At 38.8% G+C, this 23,544-nt stretch overlaps 1 protein-coding gene across 1 annotated transcript in view; it reads right to left on the bottom strand.

Moving 5' to 3' along the window:
• The window catches only part of LOC128235262 (cell adhesion molecule DSCAM-like), an 81,377-nt gene that overhangs the window by 33,096 nt on the left and 24,737 nt on the right, over positions 1–23,544 (bottom strand). The window contains 3 exon segments of the mRNA XM_052950064.1: positions 2,280–2,438; positions 12,766–12,931; positions 20,577–20,740. Coding sequence (XP_052806024.1) covers positions 2,280–2,438; positions 12,766–12,931; positions 20,577–20,740 — 489 coding nt within the window.

The raw sequence follows: 23,544 nt of genomic DNA, 5'->3' as shown, positions 1-23,544 counted from the left end.
GTGCGACCACGATGTGACGGTTACAAGGCCCCTCCAGAAGCTCGTGTATTAACCTTGTTTGATGGTCTACATTCCGTGCGACCACGATGTGACGGTTACAAGGCCCCTCCAGGAGCTCGTGTACTAACCTTGTTTAATGGTCTGCATTCCGTGTGACCACGATGTGACGGTTACAAGGCCCCTCAAGAAGCTCGTGTACTAACCTTGTTTAATGGTCTGCATTCCGTGTGACCACGATGTGACGGTAACAAGGCCCCTCCAGAAGCTCGTGTATTAACCTTGTTTGATGGTCTACATTCCGTGCGACCACGATGTGACGGTTACAAGGCCCCTCCAGGAGCTCGTGTACTAACCTTGTTTGATGGTCTACGTTCCGTGCGACCACGATGTGACGGTTACAAGGCCCCTCCAGAAGCTCGTGTATTAACCTTGTTTGATGGTCTACGTTCCGTGCGACCACGATGTGACGGTTACAAGGCCCCTCCAGAAGCTCGTGGTCTAACCTTGTTTGTGCGACCACGATGTGACGGTTACAAGGCCCCTCCAGGAGCTCTTGGTCTAACCTTGTTTGATGGTCTGCATTCCGTGCGACCACGATGTGACGGTTACAAGGCCCCTCCAGGAGCTCTTGGTCTTACCTTGTTTGATGGTCTGCATTCCGTGCGACCACGATGTGACGGTTACAAGGCCCCTCCAGAAGCTCGTGTACTAACCTTGTTTGATGGTCTACGTTCCGTGCGACCACGATGTGACGGTTACAAGGCCCCTCCAGGAGCTCGTGGTCTGACCTTGTTTGATGGTCTGCATTCCGTGCGACCACGATGTGACGGTTACAAGGCCCCTCCAGAAGCTCGTGTACTAACCTTGTTTGATGGTCTGCATTCCGTGCGACCACGATGTGACGGTTACAAGGCCCCTCCAGAAGCTCGTGTACTAACCTTGTTTGATGGTCTACATTCCGTGTGTCCACGATGTGACGGTTACAAGGCCCCTCCAGAAGCTTGTGGTCTAACCTTGTTTGATGGTCTACCGACCACGATGTGACGGTTACAAGGCCCCTCCAGAAGCTCGTGTACTAACCTTGTTTGATGGTCTACGTTCCGTGCGACCACGATGTGACGGTTATAAGGCCCCTCCAGAAGCTCGTGTACTCACCTTGTTTGATGGTCTGCATTCCGTGTGTCCACGATGTGACGGTTACAAGGCCCCTCCAGAAGCTTGTGTTCTCACCTTGTTTGATGGTCTACGTTCCGTGCGACCACGATGTGACGGTTACAAGGCCCCTCCAGAAGCTCGTGTACTAACCTTGTTTGATGGTCTACGTTCCGTGCGACCACGATGTGACGGTTACAAGGCCCTTCCAGAAGCTCGTGTACTAACCTTGTTTGATGGTCTACATTCCGTGCGACCACGATGTGACGGTTACAAGGCCCCTCCAGAAGCTCGTGTACTAACCTTGTTTGATGGTCTACGTTCCGTGCGACCACGATGTGACGGTTATAAGGCCCCTCCAGAAGCTCGTGTACTAACCTTGTTTGATGGTCTACGTTCCGTGTGTCCACGATGTGACGGTTATAAGGCCCCTCCAGAAGCTCGTGTACTAACCTTGTTTGATGGTCTGCGTTCCGTGCGACCACGATGAGACGGTTACAAGGCCCCTCCAGGAGCTCTGGTCTAACCTTGTTTGATGGTCTACGTTCCGTGCGACCACGATGTGACGGTTACAAGGCCCCTCCAGAAGCTCGTGTACTAACCTTGTTTGATGATCTGCGTTCCGTGCGACCACGATGTGACGGTTACAAGGCCCCTCCAGAAGCTCGTGTACTAACCTTGTTTGATGGTCTGCATTCCGTGCGACCACGATGTGACGGTTACAAGGCCCCTCCAGAAGCTTGTGTACTAACCTTGTTTGATGGTCTACGTTCCGTGCGACCACGATGTGACGGTTACAAGGCCCTTCCAGAAGCTCGTGTACTAACCTTGTTTGATGGTCTACATTCCGTGCGACCACGATGTGACGGTTACAAGGCCCCTCCAGAAGCTCGTGTACTAACCTTGTTTGATGGTCTACGTTCCGTGCGACCACGATGTGACGGTTACAAGGCCCCGCATGAATCTCGTTTACCAACCTTGTTTGATGGTCTACATTCCGTGCGACCACGATGTGACGGTTACAAGGCCCCGCATGAATCTCGTTTATTAACCTTGTTTGATGGTCTACGTTCCGTGCGACCACGATGTGACGGTTACAAGGCCCCGCATGAATCTCGTTTACTAACCTTGTTTGATGGTCTGCGCTCCGTGCGTCCATGATGTGACGTTGACATGGTCCCGCCAGAATGAGGGATTAATGTCACACTGGAGAACAGCAGTACCGCCTCGCATCACCCACACGTCGTGGACCGATACCGTGAATTGCTCCAACTGACCCACGAGCACTAAGGAAACAAAGAACAGAGATATGGTTATAATAATTGGGGTATTTTACTCCGAACCGTGCAGGACGATGTATAGATTCATGGCCTCTCGCCACCCTTTGGCAAGAGCGATCAGAAGGTTAAGATGTTCAATATTCGTAGAAAAATTTGCATAAACAATGACAGATCGTCGTTAGTCATCCAATCAGTTTTTTTTTGTAAATTATCGTTGTATATATGTATAAATATTTTATTGCAGATCATTTGTTTCTGTTTGAATATTAAAAACGACATTCTTATTCAAAATCAACACATACACATGTATCACAAACATAAATTTGGAGTGATAAACCTATAAACAAGATTGTGTATTTAATAGCTGAAAATGCAAAATTATTAAATGATTGGTGAGTGCTAAAATATTAACTGTAATCTACTATCATCTCATGAGGTAGAAATACCGTGTTTTCTGCACCTTTCTTTCAAATTAAACTCATTATCCGTCATAAGAACCATTATTTTCGACATTTAATCATTCTTTTTGGTATATTAAAACACTTGTATTTATTGTGGTAAATCTTATTTCGGAGTAAGATTGCGTCTTTAAAGTATCATCAAAGAAGGATGTACAATGGACAAATATATTGCTTATTTTTTAGTCTCCAATTGTTTTGGTGCATTGACAGAAATCACATGTTATATTGTTTTGAATAAAAAGTATTCGTATAAGCATTTTAACAATGATACGACTATAAATCGGTTACGACGACAATGTCCCCGATTCTACGACAGAGTGTCCCGACAGGACACGATACACTGCGACTGTTCGACGCCCAACAACGCTACCCTTATAGGGCCTTGCTAGGCGTGTCATTGACGTAGTAGACGCAAAATAAATCTTTGCAATCTTTATTATTCGTTGACATTCTTACTCTCGTCACACTATAATCGGGATTTGGTGAAACACTAAATCGCATTTGACGGTATCTGTATACGCTTGAAGACTCGCGTGTTCTCTGTGTGGATTGAGAAGGGGCGCACAGATGTTAAAATGTTCAAATTTCACATGGCCTTACCAAGATTTTTTTCAATACTGAAGAGCAGTCGCAACACGATCGTTTACTTGAAATGGAATATGTGGCAGCAGGAAATCGTCGCTGGTTCTTGAGTATAATACTGTATGAATAATTACGAATGTAAATCGGTCATTTTCATTTTAGATTCTTAAGAGTTCTTATATTATCGAAAACACGCATGTTTATAAGTACAATTTGGTGGCCATTTCGGAAGCCATGTTGAACTTGGTATAGCGGTTTATAGTTAATAGTTTATTCCTGACCAAATGTCAAAGCCATCACACACACATTTGAAATAAAATGGCGACCGTCTTGGACGATATGACGTTTACATATACACTAACAACAGAGTGAAGAGATGACATCGCACAGGACAGATACTATGTAATGGTAGAAACACATTGAGCTGTTAATATATGAAAGCATTTGAAATATATCGTGTACACAAACTGTTTATTGAAGAACTGGTAATATACAGCAAAGTGGTTTGATAACAGGAGCTCATATTAGTCCTAATAAATCAGTTAAACTAGGCAAAATATTTTATTTACACATAATTGAACATGTATATTATTGATATAATACATTGCCCTAAACATAAACTGAGATTTGACAAAATTAAAAAGTACCCTATACTGTAACATGAATTAGGACTAATTCCTGTCATCAAGCCGCTATTAAACCCGCACACTTCTAGCTGGTCATTTACAGTGGTACATATTGCAGTCGCATCAGCCAGAACTGAAGTTATATATACTTGTGTGATGTCGAGATATAAAATAAGAAATTCCCATTTATTACTTAAGCTTACGTAAATTATAGAGATTCATTTGCTCCACTGTATTAGGTTGGACTCATATTGGGTGTGTATTTCTTATTTAATAATTATATCCTGAATATAACCATTTTATGACCAGCTGTCATACACACATTTCACATGCGCGTTACCAAGTTCCGAAAGCAAAAGAACACCACGTGATAAATTGCGTCATAAACGCTACGTTTGGAGGCAATATTTTGCTTTGAATAAAGACTTTAAACAAAGATAACTATGCTATTTATTCAACATTTTAAACGAAACATAGCGCTGTCTACGCCGCTTACAGAGCCCCGCCTTCGGTCTTTTACCTGAGTTTGATTGAGAGTTTAGTTTCTTAAAACACTTCGACAGACCTTTCACAAAACATGCGCATGATGGAGTGACGGTCAAAACATTACTTTGAATATGTTTGACGAAGCGGTTGAGGAAACTAATCACCTAATAAAACTCTGGTGATAAAACGAAGTCGGGGCTCTTACAGCGGCATAGACTTCCCTTTGTTTCATTCAAAATGGTGAAAAAAAAGAAAAAGAAAATCTTTGTTTTAAGTCTTCATCTGAAGCAAAATGTTGCCTTCCGACGTAGCATATACGACGTAGTTTATCACGTGGTATACACGCACTGAAGAACATTCACACTTGCGGTTATTCTACTGCGGAATAACCTTGACAACGAGATACTACCCTATTATTAATACATGCTAACCTTCAACATTAGCACATCATCACAGAGTGTTTACAAAACATGACACTCTGTAAACACGATGTGAAATTCACCATTATGGCGAAGCTGTGTCATTGCCTGGAAAACAAAGCGCTATCCAAACAAACTGAGGTTCTCCTTAAGGACTTCAGAAAAATGACAGAACAAATTTTAGAGATGTCAAGAATTGTACTGATGAAAAAATCCTACACTCTGCGGGCCGCGTTTGTCATTCTAGTTGTGTGTGAGTTATTGTCATAGATGATTATCATTTCGCAGTTGGTGACTGGGAATTTCAAACTGTTCCCATTCTGGTGAGATATCTAGCTTTAGAATTCCTTTCGTGCTGCGCTAATGTGAACTTGTTAAAATATTCCGCTTTGCATTACAAATCAATTCTAATTTTCACCGAAATTGCTGATTTTATACCGTTAGCTCCTGTGTCAAATTCATTTAAACTCAGACGGGATATTCGCTCAAGTTTTAACAAATGAAATTCAGCCATCGGGGAGTTTAATTCAACGATCTGTCTTTTACTGGTTTATTTGCACATTACAGTAAATGAGGGTCGACCTTGAGAGACTCTTTCATCGCGAACGAACGACCCTGTCGCAGAGAAAAGAGGGTTAGGGATAAAGACGAAACGCGTACATAATGGAGCGCGATTTATCCTATACGCTTACTTGACACTTGTAACAACCCTCGTGTGACCTATCCATTATGTTTCGAGTTTAGAGATAAGTACGAGTAAAGCGATAAGAGAACCGGAAGTGCTTTAAGACAGCGGGGATTGTAACCCGGCTCTACAACGTAAAAACTCAACGCACACTGGTATTAAAGCTGCACTCTCACAGATTTAACATTTTGACAATATTGTTTTGCTGACCAAAAAATAGATCGGAGATTTTAATATTTAAGTTCAAAAAGGATGTTTAATACGTTTTTCTTAAACCGTTAGTAACGTTAAAAATGGTAAATCTGTGAGTGTGCAACTTTAAACTATTCATTTTAATTACCTAATAACCTACTCGAGGAGTCTGTATGCGTTTACATTTCTTTTACATAACTCTGGGTTGTTTAACATGCTGGGGTTTTTAAACGTTTATTTTGCTATACATTTATATAACACTGGGTTGCTGAAAAATATATGGTTTTCTTTGTTTCACAAAAGGTGTAGTGTTGTCTTCTTTTGGATGGGTATGACGCTGTTATGTCGGTTAGTTTTATTCAGGAATGGTATACATTCTTAGTGAAATGAGCTTTAATGGCCAATCACCAATTCTACTGAACTTGGACAAGTTATTTGAAACACATGCGACCTGTAATTAAATATATATATATATATGTTTATAAAAAAGATATCACTCAGGTCTGAGAATCAGATTCCGGGATTTGAGGAAAAACTGCGTGTGAGTCTAGTTCAATTGTGACATACGATATTAACAATCCTCAAACATATGATATTACAGTCAAGATTAACGTATATGATTATAAATGCAAATCTTTATGACAGCAGGTTATTGTCTGTGGAACCATACAAAACTGCTTGAATGAAGCTAAGCCAAACAAACGTCGGATAAAATCACATCTGAGTAACCATCAACAGAAATTACGGACGAAAGTGATTTATGGCTGCAGTCTAAACACAATGATCAATGTTTACAGAGTTCTTTCAGTTTGGGAAAACTTAATTAACATTGTTTATTAACTAATGAAAGGTTGATGTATCGGCTAGTGTAGTCATATATCAGGGCATTAACTGTTGTTTCTTTCAGATCAAAATATTATTACTACGCGTCCCTAAGGCCCGATACTTTACCAAATGTTGACACACATTGTTATGATTCCGTTATGAAGGCTTTTAATTCCGCCATATTTTATGGTACAGATCAAAAGTGCCAGTGTCAGTCAGGGATGACGAAAATGTTTATAGTTTAATATAATTATAATAATTTCTTTTCACAATTACTGATTGATGCTGCCACCTATGGTATATATCACTGGCTTACACTGTCACCAATGGAATATATCACTGATTGATACTGCCACCTATGGTATATATCACTGGCTGACACTGTTCACACATGGAATATGTCACTGACTGATACTGCCACCTATGGCATATAGCACTGATTGATACTGCCACCTATGGTATATATCACTGACTGACACTGTCACCAATAGTATATATCACTGGCTGACACTGCCACCTATGGTATATATCACTGACTGACACTGTCACCAATGGTATATATCACTGACGTACACTGCCACCTATGGAATATATAACTGACTGATACTGTCACCAATGGTATATATCACTGACGTACACTGCCACCTATGGAATATATCACTGACTGACACTGTCACCAATGGTATATATCACTGACATACACTGCCACCTATGGAATATATCATTGACTGACACTGTCACCAATGGTATATATCACTGACGTACACTGCCACCTATGGAATATATCACTGATGTACACGGTCACCTATGGTAAATATCACTGGCTAACACTGTCACAAATGGTATATATCACTGACTGACACTGTCACCAATGGTATATATCACTGACGTACACTGCCACCTATGGTAAATATCACTGACTGACACTATCAACTATGGTATATATCACTGACGTACACTGCCACCTATGGAATATATCACTGACTGACACTGTCACCAATGGTATATATCACTGACGTACACTGCCACCTATGGAATATATCACTGATGTACACTGCCACCTATGGTAAATATCACTGGCTAACACTGTCACAAATGGTATATATCACTGACTGACACTGCCACGTTTGGCATATATCACTGGCTGACACTGTCACCAATGGTATATATCACTGACTGACACTGCCACCTATGGTAAATATCACTGACTGACACTATCAACTATGGTATATATCACTGACGTACACTGCCACCTATGGAATATATCACTGATTGATACTGCCACCTATGGAATATATCACTGGTTGACACTTTCACCAACGGTATATATCACTGACTAACATTGCCAACTTTGGTATATAAAAATGTATCACTGGCTGACACTGACACCAACTGATCAATCAATCAATCAATCGATCGATCAATCAATCAATCAATCAATCAATCAATCAATCAACCAATCAATCAATCAATCAATCAATCAATCAATCAATCAATCAATCAATCAATCAATAAAGCAAGCAAGCAAGCAAGCAATCAATTAATCAATCAATCAATCAATCAATCAGCAAGCAACGCGGTGACTCTTTCAGGTGTAACTGTTGAAATTTTCACTATGACTTCACAGGTATGCATGTATAGCTATAATTGTATTATACAGCCGTAGCTATATGTAAAGAACAACACTTTGTTGTAAGTATATATAACTCAAGCTGTATTTTTTGGGACCAAAAGTATATCTACTGTTGTATTTTGGTACCAAAATCATATCTTCAGTTGTAATTTGGCACCAAAAGTATATATACGGCTGTATATTGACACCAAGTGTATAAAAACAGCTGTAGTCGTTGCGCCCAAAGAATATATATACAGCTGTATTTTACAACTTGTGATGTTTATTATGTTAATTACAGCCATAGTTTAAAATATACTGCGGAAGTTGTATTTGATAGAAAATTGAAATATTGTCATTTCGAGAGACTTGGTTCGCCAAAAGCCATTGCGTTATAAATCTTCCAATATGAGTGTCATTGTATGCTTTTGAACAATGTATTCGCAAATTTCCCATCGAGACATCAAAGTTCTGTATGATGGTTTTTCTCCAGCAATGCTGTATGACATCAAAACAGTAAAAAATACTCTTTTATTGTAAAATACCAAACATGAAACACAGCATCCCGCAAAAAATCGTCTGCATCCTGATCTCCCTGGTGACATGTTAAACCAATCAGTTTGAAAGCGAGCAAAAATGTGGAATTGCTATTTCATCCCAAGCGAGAAGCATGTTCACAATAAGTGACACATTAAAACACGTGTCCGCTGGATTAATTCATTTAAAACGAACGCAAAATTACGTAAAACACAACTGAAGTCACTTCTTTATATCGTTTGAACTAGTCTTAGGATCGATGCCATAAAACAACAATTTAATACAGATAGAACACTGCACTGTTTTGAATGTACCGCCGCAGTTGAACCCGCGATATTGTTACAATGGATATAGACCCATGCAAACATTCGACGTATATTCATAAGGTAACAAGAACTGTTGCCAAAAATGTTTGTTGTTTGTTATAGTTGAATATTCAACAAACATTACACACATATACAAGTATCCAATGTAAAATCCTAAATTTCTGCCACATGAAACAGGTAATGAAACATTATATAATAAAATCAGTTCCGATTTAAACGGTTAAGGTCAATGTCGGAGTCATCAACGACACTTCAAACGTCAAACATACGGTTTTTGGAGTGGAGTGGTTGAAACGCCTCGAGTATCTGTCTCAGCTTATATTGTAGTTTGTATGTGTTGGATATATTGGAGTTTAATTTTGGTGATATACAGAAAAAGAGCCGATGTAGCCAGCTCAGCTATTCTGTAAATCGTCACAATTGGACTTTTAACTTATTTCGTGTGTTTTTTTTGTGGTTTGGTGAAACCCTCTGAATCGAAAAAATAAATCATCGTTTGTCATTGGCCCATACAAAAATGCAAACATCAAGCTTATGCTACGTTTTCCTACTGACACTAGTTTAGGAAGAAAGTCTTTCAACAAGATGGAAAACTAGACTGGCTGTAAAATACTGAATTAAAGAACAGAAAATTTGAAAAATCCTTGATTGTCATTGGCTCACACAAAACACTGAAACTAACCTGTGTGTTCCACATACTGTTAAACTAAGGCTTAAGGTTTTTTCTTTGATTCATGTTCCAATAAATATAAATTCGGTTGAACTGTGTTGAAAATAACCTCACACCATATGGAGAAATTATAAGATGCAAATGCTCAAGAATCTATTTTGAATGGGAATTCCCATGGTAAATCCAGGCCACATTTTGAATACTTAGTTCATAAGAAAATTAAGTTCTAATGAAAATATTTCTTAAAAAATGGATGGACCAAATGTCTTAACCTGAGGGTATCTTAGTCAGGACATAATTGTGCTAATAGGTTTATGTATTGTGACTAAACTTACATTTCACTTTCTTTAATTTGCCGCGATAAAAAATATGGGAAAAACAAATTTTAAAACGTTTATAAATTATCATTGCTTTAATGTCAGTTGCGAGATCCTGAAATCATAAAGGCAATATTCAAAAAAGCTTAATCCTACCATTGTGCACCCAAAAGCTACTTAGAATTTAATAATCATTTTTTTCGAACGAGGACGGACCAGCAGATAACATAGCTAATGAAATTATCACAGTCACTAATCAAATACGGCTTGATTAAAATAATCAATTCTATTTGTCATGTTTGATGTCTTTCGCAATACAACTGAATACAGAAAACGTTCACATGCACCCAGAAATGATTTCTTTCCTGTAATGGATATTGATGGAGGTTATCGGTGAACCTTGCCCAGTTTATAACATCCGTTCTTAAAAAGCAACGTCTATCGAGTCGTCCACCAAAGGCCGACAGCCATCGATAGCTGGGCTAAATCGAATTAAGACAAATGAAGTTTAAACAGATACCTTTGAAGTTAGGAACGTAGAATGACTCTAATTTGTTAGCGACCATGATAACGAATGTTTATTTTTCTCCGGGAAAAAGGAAGTCAACTTGTACAATAAATCTCCCTTCAAGAACTTCTATGTCGTAACAAGAAAAAAATCATGTGAACTAATACGTCTGACACAGGTTTCCATTTATAGTGCTTGAATTGCTCACGGAAACGATGGTCTAGCAAGCATGTGTGCCTGTTTACAGTAAGATAGTATGTATATTTTAGAGTTCAATTGGCGATATACAGAAAATAGTGCGGGCGTACCTCGGCCGCAAGCTTTCTAACTAATCTGGTGTTTGTAGGCGCATTCGTCAGTATCAAGATCAAAACATATACATGTATATCGAACATAAATTTTGAGTAATCATTATCAACCTTTAACTCATTACTAAATAAAGCATTTATGGAAAATATAAATTACTGATTACATAATTGTAACCGTGTATTTAATAGCTGAAAACGCAAAAGTTTTAAATGTTTGGTGAGTGCTAAAAGATTTACTATGATCTATTATCGTCTCATAAGACACAAATACCGTGTTTTCTGCACCTTTCTTTCAAATTAAACTCCGTATCCTTAATAAAAACCATTGTTTTTGAAATTTATTCATCCTTTTGGGTTTACTAAAACTATGAATTGTGGAAACTCTTGTTTTGGAGTAAGAGTGCATCTTTAAAATTTATTGAACATAACATTTTGAAAATTCCAAAAATCCTCTATTGTCATTGGCCACCACAAAAATGCAGATACCAACTATAAAAATGGCTTGTTATCTATGAAAGCTGTCTGATTCACAAAAATTTGAATAATGTCATTTCAAGGCACGTGAAATGGTTCTAACCCTCTATTGTAATGGCCATGACAAGTTCTTTTAAGCGCATTGTATGATGATTTTATTAAATATGTTATGGAAATCATGTTTTATAAAGTCGATGGAACTAAAGTCCTACTGGCTATCCTGGGCCATGATTTTAGTCGTACCTTCAGTAATGTTAAATCTGTATTAACGTCCAAAATGGAAATACATCGATTTTATTTATTTCACCCATTTTGTTTTCATTTTTAATACCTGCGAAAGTTCAATTCATTCAATTATGTAGCAATATAAGGAAACTATGACGTTTAATTATTTTTATTTACGACTAAAATCAACTTAGACCTTTATTAACTTAATGACTCGCAAGTTAATTTTAAACTACGCCTTTGAGAACAAAATCAAAGGCTTGTAAATGTCTTTGATATAGACATACAAGACGTAATGCATTTCTATGCAGACAACGCAAACAATCAAATGTCTTTAGATTGTTGATTTCAATAACAATGAAATCATAAAAGATTTATATGGCAGTAGCAGTACAAAACAAGCTAGATTAAAACATTAAAACACCTGTGGCCATGATTACGTACAGTCTCACTGCCAAGTCTAGACTCAGCCTTGGAAAAGCGCGTTCTTTAAATACAAAGTATCTTCTGTATTCCATTCGCTTTGCAAACATAAATGTGCATAACTGTACAATTTAAAATAGTAAATGATCGAAAATGCATCAACAAAACTCAACTTGAAAAAAAGTTGCAATAAAATGAAGATTGCAGTTTATCCACTTGAGTCTGGACTCAGACTTGATACTGTTCGTAACCATGGACCCTTGGCACATATACACTAACATACTAGTATTAAGTCTTTTTAAATGTAACATTAAATCTTTAATATACTTTTTTCACAAAAATCATATGTGCAAATGATTGTACAAAGTGCTTATCTAGATATATGCAGTAAATGTTACCATATATGCAGTAAATGTTACCATATTTCTCCTCAAATAGCAAAAGTGCAATGAACTTAAAATTTTGGGTTGTGGGTCTTGAGTCTTGATATGGGCCCTGGGCTCCAGCCTTACTAGGTACACTTCTAAACACCTCTTTAATTGAACACCGACTCTAGCAGGGAATCAGACTAAGGCTTGCTTATTATATAAGTTTAAATCAAGCCAAAACGCAATACATAAAAGTATAAACTAAGCTTAAAAAATAAACACTCCATACCTGCACTTGTAGAAACCCGTCGACCAATCACGCGTCCCACTCGGTTCTGTGCGACGCACCGATACACCTGTGTATGGACGGATGGACGGACGTCGCCGGCGGAAAACGGCCGGAAGTAGAGGCTGTGGTTTTGCAGCACTTCTACCACCTCCGGGATAGATACCACCTGTGAAATGAGATCATATACGATGAAACAATTAATTAAATTACACAAAAACAGACATCAGCGCAATGCAAGCACATGCGGACTGCCTTCAAGCCGGCGTCGATTTGATAGCCACGCTTGCTTAGCAACGTTCAATCGTAAAACTAGTAGCGAACATCCTTTTGCGCGATGTAATCTTACGACAAAACACAATATCAGCATCAAAATGAAGCTAAGGACTTCTACGCTAATCATATACATACGTTCATATTGAAAAAAATGTGTACCGTGTAAAAGAGGTTGTACAGAATGACAAAGTGGTCGTGAGTGTTCACACCTTGGTGAGAAATGTGAGAAATGTTGGGGCAAGTGTGAGGTTGAATATTCCATAACGAGTTTAACCCTCAAGTCTTCGACCGCTCAATGGCGGTAACTCCAATATTTATTAATACATATAATCATGTTGACGTATACGTGGTTTGACTGTTTTGTTTGTACGCTGCAAGTCTCCAGTTTAGTGTCCGTTGGGCACTTGATCTGTGCCTTTACACAGGGTCTTCGTTAAAACATTAAGCTAATTGTCTTGACCACGTGGTTTTATTGCATTATCAAAAACAATTTACAAGTCCAACATGATCAGAGCCAGTTTAAACATGACCATCAGTTATTTAATGACCACGCGAAGCACGTCATGACGACCATAGGAAACCTTTCATACCTTTCTTAACTACTATCTAGGTTGGTATTTCAATGCAGAAAACGGCAACTTTTAAGAAAATATCAAGCGTTTGTTTGGGAATATTTCACAAACATATCTCGAGTATTGAGCATTTTTACCAATGTACAACTCAAAGAGGAGCAGAGCCAGTTTTAACATGAACTTTATTTATTTGATAACCACGTGAAGCACGTCATGGGGGAACCTTTCATACATCAACCACTTTGCGAAAAAAAATGTAAATTTACATAAAAACCTGACGAAAACAATTGAAAAATATGCAGATTCAATTTCAATGACACGTCACCAATTTGAATGTCATCCATTCTTTGACGTCCTAATTACCGAAAAAGAACTATAAGCCAATTCGCGAGAGAAGTGACATTCCGGGGAAGCAGCGAGGCGTTGAAGGATCTGCACATCTTATTTCCTGGGAGACATGTTATCTAATCTCGAAAATGCGCGGAAAAACGGCGAATTTGGTTCAATGGTGGCGCTCATTACCCTGCCATGTCACCATCACACGGAACTTTGCTTTAACATTACGGCATAAACACTCCGTATAGTAACACCCTTTCGTGTTTGTGCCATAATGTTAATTATCCAATGGGGTATCGCTAACGTTAACGTTAAAGGATTTCAGCGCTTGTTAACGTCGCTACTTAGGCGTATTTATTTGTTCTTGTTTCCAAATTTATTTGGGTAAACATGTTAAAATGTGACCATTTTATAATTCAATTTTTCTACAATAGTGACCTACCCTGATATAGGTCCTTGTGTTAGGTTATTTGGTACATAATCCCGGTACTCGTTACCTACATACCCTATTCGTTTGGATATTTAAGTTAAAATAAAAATGTTTTAGCCTTATAATAAACAGTCTATCCCGCGGTCTCCTACTTAAGTGCAGAACAAGAGTCATTTTCTGCTATATAAATATGCGGGCTAATGCGGGCTCCTTTAACTCTCTTCGGCTGCATTTATCTAGGGATGTTTAACGCACAATGCCGACTCCGAAAACAGAATCAACAACAACAACAACAAATGTCTTGTTTTTCAGCGCTGTGCAAATGGTAAAATTTTGTTTGAATAAGATAAAAAAAACACTAAAGTACATCAAGTTTCCGCATTGTATTGTAGATTTCTGAAACTTTGAATTCTCTAAAGACACCAGAGAAAACAAACAGTCACCCGAGCCAGTGAGTCAGTTATACTACCATTTAAACGAAATTGCCTATTGGAGCCTACTTAAGACATATACTTAGAATCAAGACGTCAACCCTATTAAAGCGGTGAAAAAATAATATCGTGTTCTAATTAGCGGAACATTTGATTCAAACATATTCATGTTAAATTCAGAACTCAACTAAGACTCATGACGGCAATCCTATTAGAGAAGTTGTAAGTTAACAAAGTAATTAGCAGAAAGATTTCATTGCAACATAGTTACATGTATTCATGGCCGTAGCTTTCATGGTATTAACTCAGCCTCATAGCGACTGTTATTTCACTGGCTCTAACTGCTGTTATCTTTGCGTCTGGGGACTCCGCTAACTACGCTTAATGCGAAATATGGCCTCATAATTTAAAGGTTCACTTTGTTTTACGGCCACCGTGGATATGGTGTAATACAGAATGACATTCTCTGTGTAATTCTACATGACATGCGAACATTTTTGTTGAGGTCCATAATGCTCTCGTTATTAAGAGTATTTTCATGACATTTCATGAAATTCCATATCGATGTGAGTAAGGTCTTTGAAATGCATGAAAATATTCATACAGGGGCCGTTAGGAGCTGTTTCATACCTAAAGCAGCATAGTTCGTCTATTAATAACAGAGAGGTTGCGACCCACTACTTGTGCGGGTAAGTGTTCGTGTGAACTTCTCTGTTTGTATTCGAATAGTCGAGGACCGTTGGCTCAAACTCCCAGGGACCGGCGAAAAAAACTCGAGACCAGGAAAAAAATCCAGCCAAGAGGGAATGCTTATCTTCTGGATATAAAAATCGGTCTCTTACATCCAGTCCGAGCCAACGAGGAATTTGAGCCAACCGATTTCGAGCTAACGCGGTTCGACTGTAATCCAGTTTTGTGTTCATTGTACAATTTTAGAATTACAAGTTCACGTATTAACTAATTTCTCCTAAGTACGAAACTTCTTTAAGAAGCGGCCCTCAGAATTGTACGAGGATTTATAACAAAGCTGGTGTCTTTGGTATTTTTAACATTTAGTTGTTTTAAAAAATACAACATTCATAATATCCCTTTTAGAGTATGATCAAATAACATGTGTAACTACTATAAGCACATATAAACATGTGCTTCGGCGAACTTTATATGATTCACTTTCCATCATGTGACGTCTCATTTCAATATGATACGCAAAAACAAGTCGTTATCAAATACGCCATGATTGAATAATGTCTTTATTTAAACGCTACGCTGGAGCACATTTCACGCATGCAAACTTCTTTTATCATGCTACACTGCAACAAGTCTTTATCAAGCTACACTGCAACAAGCCTTTATCAGGCTACACTGCAACAAGCCTTTATCAGGCTACACTGCAACAAGCCTTTATCAAGCTACACTGCAACAAGCCTTTATCAGGCTACACTGCAACAAGACTTTATCAAGCTACACTGCAACAAGCCTTTATCAGGCTACACTGCAACAAGACTTTATCATGCAACACTGCAACAAGCCTTTATCATGCTACACTGCAACAAGTCTTTATCATGCTACACTGCAGCAAGCCTTTATCATGCAACACTGCAACAAGCCTTTATCATGCTACACTGCAACAAGCCTTTATCATGCTACACTGCAACAAGCCTTTATCAAGCTACACTACAACAAGCCTTTATCAAGCTACACTGCAACATGTCTTTATCAAGCTACACTGCAACAAGCCTTTATCAAGCTACACTGCAACATGTCTTTATCAAGCTACACTGCAACAAATCTTTATCAAGCTACACTGCAACAAGCCTTTATCAAGCTACACTGCAACAAGCCTTTATCAAGCTTCACTGCAACAAGCCTTTATCAAGCTACACTGCAACAAGTCTTTATCAGGCTACACTGCAACAAGTCTTTATCAAGCTACACTGCAAGAAATCTTTATCAAGCTACACTTTAACAAGATTTTATCAAGCTACACTGCAACAAGTCTTTATGAAGCTACACTGCAACAAGCCTTTGTCAAGCTACACTGCAACAAGCCTTTATCAAGCTACACTGCAACAAGACTTTATCAAGCTACACTGCAACAAGCCTTTATCAAGCTACACTGCAACAAGACTTTATCAAGCTACACTGCAACAAGCCTTTATCAGGCTACACTGCAACAAGTCTTTATCAAGCTACACTGCAACAAGCCTTTATCAAGCTACACTGCAACAAGCCTTTATCATGCAACACTGCAACAAGCCTTTATCATGCCACACTGCAACAAGCCTTTATCAAGCTACACTGCAACAAGCCTTTATCAAGCTACACTGCAACAAGCCTTTATCAAGCTACACTGCAACAAGCCTTTATCAAGCTACACTGCAACAAGCCTTTATTAAGCTACACTGCAACAAGCCTTTATCAAGCTACACTGCAACAAGACTTTATCATGCTACACTGCAACAAGTTTTTTATCAAGCTACACTGCAACAAGCCTTTATCAAGCTACACTGCAACAAGCCTTTATCAAGCTACACTGCAACAAGCCTTTATCAAGCTACACTGCAACAAGCCTTTATCAAGCTACACTGCAACAAGCCTTTATCAAGCTACACTGCAACAAGCCTTTATAAAGTTACACTGCAACAAGCCTTTATCAAGCTACACTGCAACAAGCCTTTATCAAGCTACACTGCAACAAGCCTTTATCAAGCTACACTGCAACAAGCCTTTATCAAGCTACACTACAACAAGCCTTTATCATGCAACACTGCAACAAGCCTTTATCATGCTACACTGCAACAAGCCTTTATCATGCAACACTGCAACAAGCCTTTATCATGCTACACTGCAACAAGTCTTTATCAAGCTACACTGCAACAAGCCTTTATCAAGCTACACTGCAACAAGCCTTTATCAAGCTACCCTGCAACAAGCCTTTGTCAAGCTACACTGCAACAAGCCTTTATCAAGCTACACTGCAACAAGCCTTTATCAAGCTACACTGCAACAAGCCTTTATCAAGCTACACTGCAACAAGCCTTTATCAAGCTACACTGCAACAAGCCTTTATCAAGCTACACTGCGACAAGTCTTTATCAAACTACACTGCAACAAGCCTTTATCAAGCTACACTGCAACAAGCCTTTATCAAGCTACACTGCAACAAGTTTTCATCAAGCTACACTGCAACAAGCCTTTATCAAGCTACACTGCAACAAGCCTTTATCAAGCTACACTGGAACAAGCCTTTATCAAGCTACACTGCAACAAGCCTTTATCATGCAACACTTCAACAAGCCTTTATCATGCTACACTGCAACAAGCCTTTATCATGCAACACTGCAACAAGCCGTTATCATGCTACACTGCAACAAGCCTTTATCAAGCTACACTGCAACAAAACTTTATCAAGCTACACTACAACAAGCCCCAATCAAGCTACACTGCAACAATACTTTATCAAGCTACACTGCAACAAGCCTTTATCAGGCTACACTGCAACAAGCCTTTATCAAGCTACACTGCAACAAGCCTTTATCAAGCTACACTGCAACAAGCCTTTATCAAGCTACACTGCAACAAGCCTTTATCAAGCTACACTGCAACAAGCCTTTATCAAGCTACACTGCAACAAGCCTTTATCAAGCTACACTGCAACAAGCCTTTATCAAGCTACACTGCAACAAGCCTTAATCAAGCTACACTGCAACAAGCCTTTATCAAGCTACACTGCAACAAGTTTTCATCAAACTACACTGCAACAAGCCTTTATCAAGCTACACTGCAACAAGCCTTTATCAGGCTACACTGCAACAAGCCTTTATCAAGCTACACTGCAACAAGCCTTTATCAGGCTACACTGCAACAAGCCTTTATCAAGTTACACTGCAACAAGCCTTTATCAGGCTATACTGCAACAAGCCTTTATCAGGCTACACTGCAACAAGCCTTTATCAAGCTACACTGCAACAAGCCTTTATCAAGCTACACTGCAACAAGCCTTTATCAAGCTACACTGCAACAAGCCTTTGTCAGGCTATACTGCAACAAGCCTTTATCAGGCTACACTGCAACAAGCCTTTATCAAGTTACACTGCAACAAGCCTTTATCAGGCTATACTGCAACAAGCCTTTATCAGGCTACACTGCAACAAGTCTTTATCAGGCTACACTGCAACAAGCCTTTATCAAGCTACACTGCAACAAGCCTTTATCATGCTACACTGCAACAAGCCTTTATCAAGCTACACTGCAACAAGCCTTTATCAAGCTACACTGCAACAAGCCTTTATCAAGCTACACTGCAACAAGCCTTTATCAAGCTACACTGCAACAAGACTTTATCAAGCTACACTGCAACAAGTCTTTATCAAGCTACATTGCAACAAGCCTTTATCAAGCTACACTGCAACAAGCCTTTATCAAGCTACCCTGCAACAAGCCTTTATCAAGCTACGCTGCAACAAGCCTTTATCAAGCTACACTGCAACAAGCCTTTATCATGCTACACTGCAACACGCCTTTATCAAACTACACTGCAACAAGCCTTTGTCAGGCTATACTGCAACAAGCCTTTATCAGGCTACACTGCAACAAGCCTTTATCATGCAACACTGCAACAAGCCTTTATCAGGCTATACTGCAACAAGCCATTATCAGGCTACACTGCAACAAGTCTTTATCAGGCTACACTGCAACAAGCCTTTATCAAGCTACACTGCAACAAGCCTTTATCATGCTACACTGCAACAAGCCTTTATCAAGCTACACTGCAACAAGCCTTTATCAGGCTACACTGCAGCAAGTCTTTATCAGGCTACACTGCAACAAGCCTTTATCAAGCTACACTGCAACAAGCCTTTATCATGCTACACTGCAACAAGCCTTTATCAAGCTACACTGCAACAAGCCTTTATCAAGCTACACTGCAACAAGCCTTTATCAAGCTACACTGCAACAAGCCTTTATCAAGCTACACTGCAACAAGTCTTTATCAAGCTACACTGCAACAAGTCTTTATCAAGCTACATTGCAACAAGCCTTTATCAAGCTACACTGCAACAAGCCTTTATCAAGCTACCCTGCAACAAGCCTTTATCAAGCTACGCTGCAACAAGCCTTTATCAGGCTACACTGCAACAAGCCTTTATCATGCTACACTGCAACAAGTCTTTATCAAGCTTCCATGCAGCAAGTCTTTATCATGCTACACTGCAACAAGTCTTTATCAAGCTACACTGTAACAAGTCTTTATCAGGCAACACTGCAACAAGTCTTAATCAAGCTACACTTCAACTGCATCAAGTTTTTATCAAGCTTCACAGCAACTGCATCAAGTCTTAATTAAGCTATACAATTTACACTGCAAGAAGTCTGAATCAATCTACACTATAACACGTGTTTATCAAGCTACAGTAGAACTAGTCTTAATCAAGCTACACTTCAACTGAATCAAGTCATAATCAAGCTACACTTCAACTAAAGCAAGTCATAATCAAGCTACACTTCAACTGAATCAAGTCATAATCAAGCTACACTGCAACTGCATCACTGCTTCATTGGAACAAGATTTTATCAAGCTTTCAAGCTGCCTGTATTAAGATACCATGTTTATCAAACTATTTTACAGCACTTCCACTAAACAGCAAGAATTTACATAACAGTTAAATTGAAACAATCTATATTACATCAAATATATTACAGTAAGCAAAATTATATCAAACTCATTACACTAGAATAAAAAAAACGAACACAAGTTATTTTACTCACCTCGTGTCCGTCCTCCGTTTCCCAGGTAACAAGAGGGGCGGGGTTTCCGTACACGGTGCAGGGGACGATCGCTCCTCGTGTGTTTGGTATCACCACCTGGACGGGGGGCTCCGAAAGGAATATTGGTCCCTGTAACCCATCGTCTGGGGCACTTGATTGGGACCCTTAGAGTATAGGATTCAGTAATGTGTATGTTAGACATTTATGTTATAACGTACGTAAACAGGTTTCCTATATTATTCATTTAGCATATACCACGTGATAAATTGCGTCATAAATGCTTCGAAGCAATATTTTGCTTTGAATGGAGATTTTAAACAAAGAAAACTTTTTCTTCATTATTTTTATTTTAGCATACGCCGCTTTCAGAGGCCGTTCGTCCATGTTCTACAAGAGTTTAATAAAAAGTTTAGTTTCTTAAAACACTTGGACATACCTTTTCTAAGCAAAATGCTGCATTCCTACGTAGCATTTATGACGTAATTTATCACGTGTTATATATACACACACGGATTGTATTACTCAGGCGCAAGCGACCAATATCATTTGATAGTTGTATCGGGTGAGTTTTACTAATGACTGTGTTTTAGCTCAAACTTAGTTGCATTTCCGGAACGGATGGAATGGTTTCCGGTACAAGTGTTCAAGCAATGTTCAATGAAACAATATTTATTGGAGTTGTGTAGTGAAACTTGTTATATTTAACGCAAATTTTTGTGCCTTTAAATGTCGCCGAATAAAATGTAAAACTGTGATGATGGACTGATTTCAGAGACAAGTAAAGAATCTTTTTTTTAGCCACCATCGGTTGGATATGTGCAATCTCATGGTCGGGTAAATGGGTTTTCCCGAAAATTCAAAAAATACATTTAGTTCCTCACATTTAGTAGTACGGAGAACAAAAAAGCAACATAATAACCGTAATTAGGGTTCGCCATCAGCTTGCCCTTTTTAATGAATGGTTATTTCACAGTGTGAATGTTATTTCTAAATTGAAATCATGAAACTGTCAAGCATTTTTATCTGAAAAAAGAAAATGCTCTACACTCAATGTTTACCAATTTTCAAGTGGGATTTCAAATGTTCCTGATTTGAAAACCAATTACCATTGTTGATTCATTAAAGTAGAAATCCAGTTCGGTACAAGACATTTTAAAAAAGGAGATTTAAAACGGTAGCTAATTACGTCAAACTGGTAATAAAGCTCACTCGTAGCGAAACCTCCTTAGAATTATGGGAAAATGACGTAATTAATGGAGGCAAAGGTGTTACGGAGATCAAAGTTGTATTCTCTTAAATTTCCTGTGAGTTAACTGGGTCAATGAACTGCTTAGAGCTTAATTCAAATAAGTGAAAACGTAGAAAAGGGTGACAGAAGAGAAAGGAATTCAAGCCTCTCTTAAGACTTCCGTATAACATGTATAATATTTTTGCACACTGTTTGCGTTTGAAATGTCCGGACTGACCATCTGTAAGGTTGAATTCAATCGATGGTTGGCTTAAACTTCATTCAGTTTACTTCGGATTTTAATGAAGAAATGTGTTATTTATGTCATTCATTATTCAACTATTACACTGCATGACCAGGGGCGGATCAAGGAGTTAAGGTTGGGCGGCTTAGCGGCTTAATCTTTTAATATACGCCCCTCCGTCAGAAGGTTATCTAGTTGGTTTAAAGTATCCGCAAGTGGGTTGGGGGATACTTTCCTAAGATCATTTTAAGAATTTCTAGTCCGAAATTGTGCATTTTGGGAGTATGTCATGTCTGTTTCCTCCTTTGTGAAAATAAATAGTAAACTTAGACGATTTTAGGAGGGGGGGCGCCCTGGATCCGGTAGTAATGACAATTACTTCCTCATTAAACCATGAAGAATTTGCTTTTGTTAGTTGGATCTCAGCATTTGCAAAAAAAGTTATTTGGAATGCAATTAATGGAGAATCTGCATATTGCATGGAAAACAATCTTCCCTTTAGCCGAATGAATGATGGCTGTCACCATAAACCGGGCCGGAAGTAGCTCGTATATCGACTCACTCCCCACTCCAGCTCACCCGCGGCTTGACAAGCATTTAATTGACGTCGATCAAGGCGCCCGGAACAATATGAAGGCCATTGTCTTTCACACAATGCCTTTACATAATAATGCATTTGGGATCATAAAATCAACATTAGGCATGCAGTTGAAATAATGACGACGAGGACACAATATCAATTTCCTGGAGAAATGGTCCGATTGTAATCATTGTCGCTTTTACATTTGTTTAACACCGATTTTCGCATGTTATAAATAAATTGGAAGAGCGGGTTCAATATCGTTCTATTGTTAAAAAGAATTATTGTTTCTGAAAATTCAATTTTGTGTTTTTGTCTGCTGATGCCAACCTTTTATGCATTTGCGCATCGCCATTAACGTGTCAGACTTTTTCTTCAAATGCAGCAATGTGCACGTTTTAGCGTCATTAAAAGCGACTGATATTCTATAGATAGGAAATTAATTTGCAAGTTGACGTTTTTGCGCATAACCATTAACCTTGTAGTTTTTCTTCAGCGCAGATAAATGTCATAAAACCTACGTGGAAATGACATCATGGCTATGGAATCGATACAAGTCCTAATGACACTATTCAATCCTTCACGTAAATAGTACGTATAGGTCATAGTTCATGTATTAGAAACTAAAATTATTTTTATTGCAAGGGAGCAATAGCGACCTTTGGATAAATTAAGAATAATTTGTATGATATTAATTGTTAACTACGAAGAGTTGAAACTCAGCTGCAGCCATGCGTTCAGTAAACACGTTGTTTGCAGGGAACGTTTGCTGTTTGGTTCCCCGCTTGTCGTATATGCGCTGCGTTGCAACAGGGATACACAACAAAACAGTTTGCTTACGTAAGGCAAACGCTGGCCCTGCTAAACGCAGATCTTTTTTATTGATGACGTCATGGCAAATCGACCTAGTCAAAAA

This window comes from Mya arenaria, chromosome 5, assembly GCF_026914265.1.
Source record: "Mya arenaria isolate MELC-2E11 chromosome 5, ASM2691426v1".
In the NCBI taxonomy this organism is placed as follows: domain Eukaryota; kingdom Metazoa; phylum Mollusca; class Bivalvia; order Myida; family Myidae; genus Mya; species Mya arenaria.
The sequence above is the reverse complement of the archived record's forward strand: the minus strand, read 5'-3'. Positions and strand labels throughout refer to the sequence as shown.